Source organism: Cupressus sempervirens, chromosome 7 (assembly GCF_028749045.1).
Source record: "Cupressus sempervirens isolate cs-2001-9-10 chromosome 7, ASM2874904v1, whole genome shotgun sequence".
In the NCBI taxonomy this organism is placed as follows: Eukaryota; Viridiplantae; Streptophyta; class Pinopsida; order Cupressales; family Cupressaceae; genus Cupressus; species Cupressus sempervirens.
This window is the reverse complement of record NC_143124.1, coordinates 485659153-485661070: the sequence shown is the minus strand read 5'-3', so window position 1 is coordinate 485661070 and position 1918 is coordinate 485659153. Positions and strand designations below refer to the sequence as shown.

Sequence of the window (1918 nt, the reverse complement as noted above, 5' to 3'; positions counted from 1 at the left end):
ATAGTAAGATTTATGTGACCTTGTTTTCATTGTAGGTCATTTGATGGATCTTACTCAAAATATACAAGTCCAAGGAGTCATAGTTAGGAAGATCAAGGTCATCCACATACTTGATGTTTTATTCGCCAACCTTGCAGTATTGATAGTAGTATCTCCCCAAGAGGCTAGAAGACATAGGAATAAGCGAAGAAGAGATGCATGTCCTTTTTATAGGCGTATTATCCATTCTACTAATACAGATTGCCATGACCAAATACGCATGAGTAGTGTAGCCTTCTTTCGCTTGGCCAAAATTCTAAGACGAAAAGGGATCGTCCAAGATACGGATAACATAACATTGGAGGAACAACTAGTGATGTTTCTCCACACCCTTGGCCATAATCTAAGGAACCGAAAGATTGTCCATAACTTTGGTCACTTAGGAGAGACAGTGAGTGGACACTTCCACAATGTCTTCAAGGCCATATTAGCACTTCATAGTGATTATCTGTTACCCCCTCTTGCAACAACTCCTCCAGAAATTGCTAGGAAGGACCATTTTGATCCATATTTCAAGGTAAATTCTCTAGTGACATTTCTTTCTTTGCTGAAAATAATAATAATATTAATTTATATTTGATAATAATATTTCTTTTTATAGGATTGTATTGGTGCAATGGATGGAACCCATATGCCTGTTACTATCGATGTGGACATCCAAGCAAAATATCGTGATAGAAAAGGCAATTTGTCACAAAATGTTTTGGGTGTCTGTTCATTTGACTACAAGTTTCAATATATTCTAGCTGGTTGGGAAGGGTCTGCTACAGATAGTCGGGTGCTTGCTTCAGCTTTGTCTAGAGAAAATCCACTGGTGGTTCCTCCTTGTATATTAATTCATATTTTATATGATAATATTATCATTATATTAAATCAAAACTCATATGCTCTATTTTGATTACAACTTTATTTCCATTTATGTAGGCAAATTCTATTTAGTTGATGCTGGGTATCCAAAGGTACCAGGTTTTCTTACCCCTTATTGATGTACATGTTACCACCTAAAAGAGTTTTGTAGAGAAAACCCGGTCAGCACTCCCAAAGAGTTATTTAATCATCGACACTCCTCTCTTAGGAATGTGATTGAGCAAACATGTGGTATATTAAAGCAACAAATTTTCCTATCCTAAAGCATGCAACATCCTACAGTATAATTACCCAAACAAGGATTGTTTTGGCATGTGGCATACTACACAACTTCATTACCATGGAGGATGGTCTTCCAGCCGAAGTGGATATTGAAGAGGATGATGATTGTGCTGGGATAAATGTGTCCATCCTAGAGATATATGGAGTGAATCAAAGAGACATAGATGACTGGGGGAATTTTTGAGATGAAATAGCCCAAAGGATGTGGGAAGACTACAACTCTTGAACTTAGTTGTATTGCAAAACATGAACATATATTTGCAGTTCGTAGCAATGACATATTTATGTAAAACTCATTATATAATAGTTATGATGTATTTATAATATATATATACTTGGTATTTCTATGAATATGGTTTTTTGGCTTTGGTACATGTCTGGTACAATATGACTTCCTATGAACATTTCTTACGATTGATCTCATTTATTTTGAGATTGCTGATTACAATGGAAACTTCACTGTATGCACCTTTATATAGTTTTGCAGTCTTGTATTTTACAATGTTGAGAAATCAATATTTTGACCAAATCTTTTTTTCCTTATGTCTTCATCATTTCATGTAATTTGATGAAAAATAAACCTCTGTAACAATCCACTGTGGGCTATAATTGATCAATCTTGTGTATTTATTTGATGCTATTCATGACACACTTTCTTTACTGTGTAAACTAACAAAGAAATCTAGGATTAAAAAGAAACCATAGCAGTAGCTGCTACTGCTATAGCATT

General features: G+C 34.9%; 1 protein-coding gene across 1 annotated transcript; it reads left to right on the top strand.

Annotated features, from left to right (window-relative positions):
* Positions 1–259: 259 nt before the first annotated feature.
* On the top strand, positions 260–1025 carry LOC149547666 (uncharacterized). Its single transcript, XM_089794168.1, has 3 exons — positions 260–556; positions 641–866; positions 964–1025. Exons 1-3 carry the CDS (start codon positions 260–262, stop codon positions 1023–1025), a joined length of 585 nt encoding a protein of 194 aa, XP_089650294.1.
* The last annotated feature ends 893 nt before the right edge of the window (positions 1026–1918 follow it).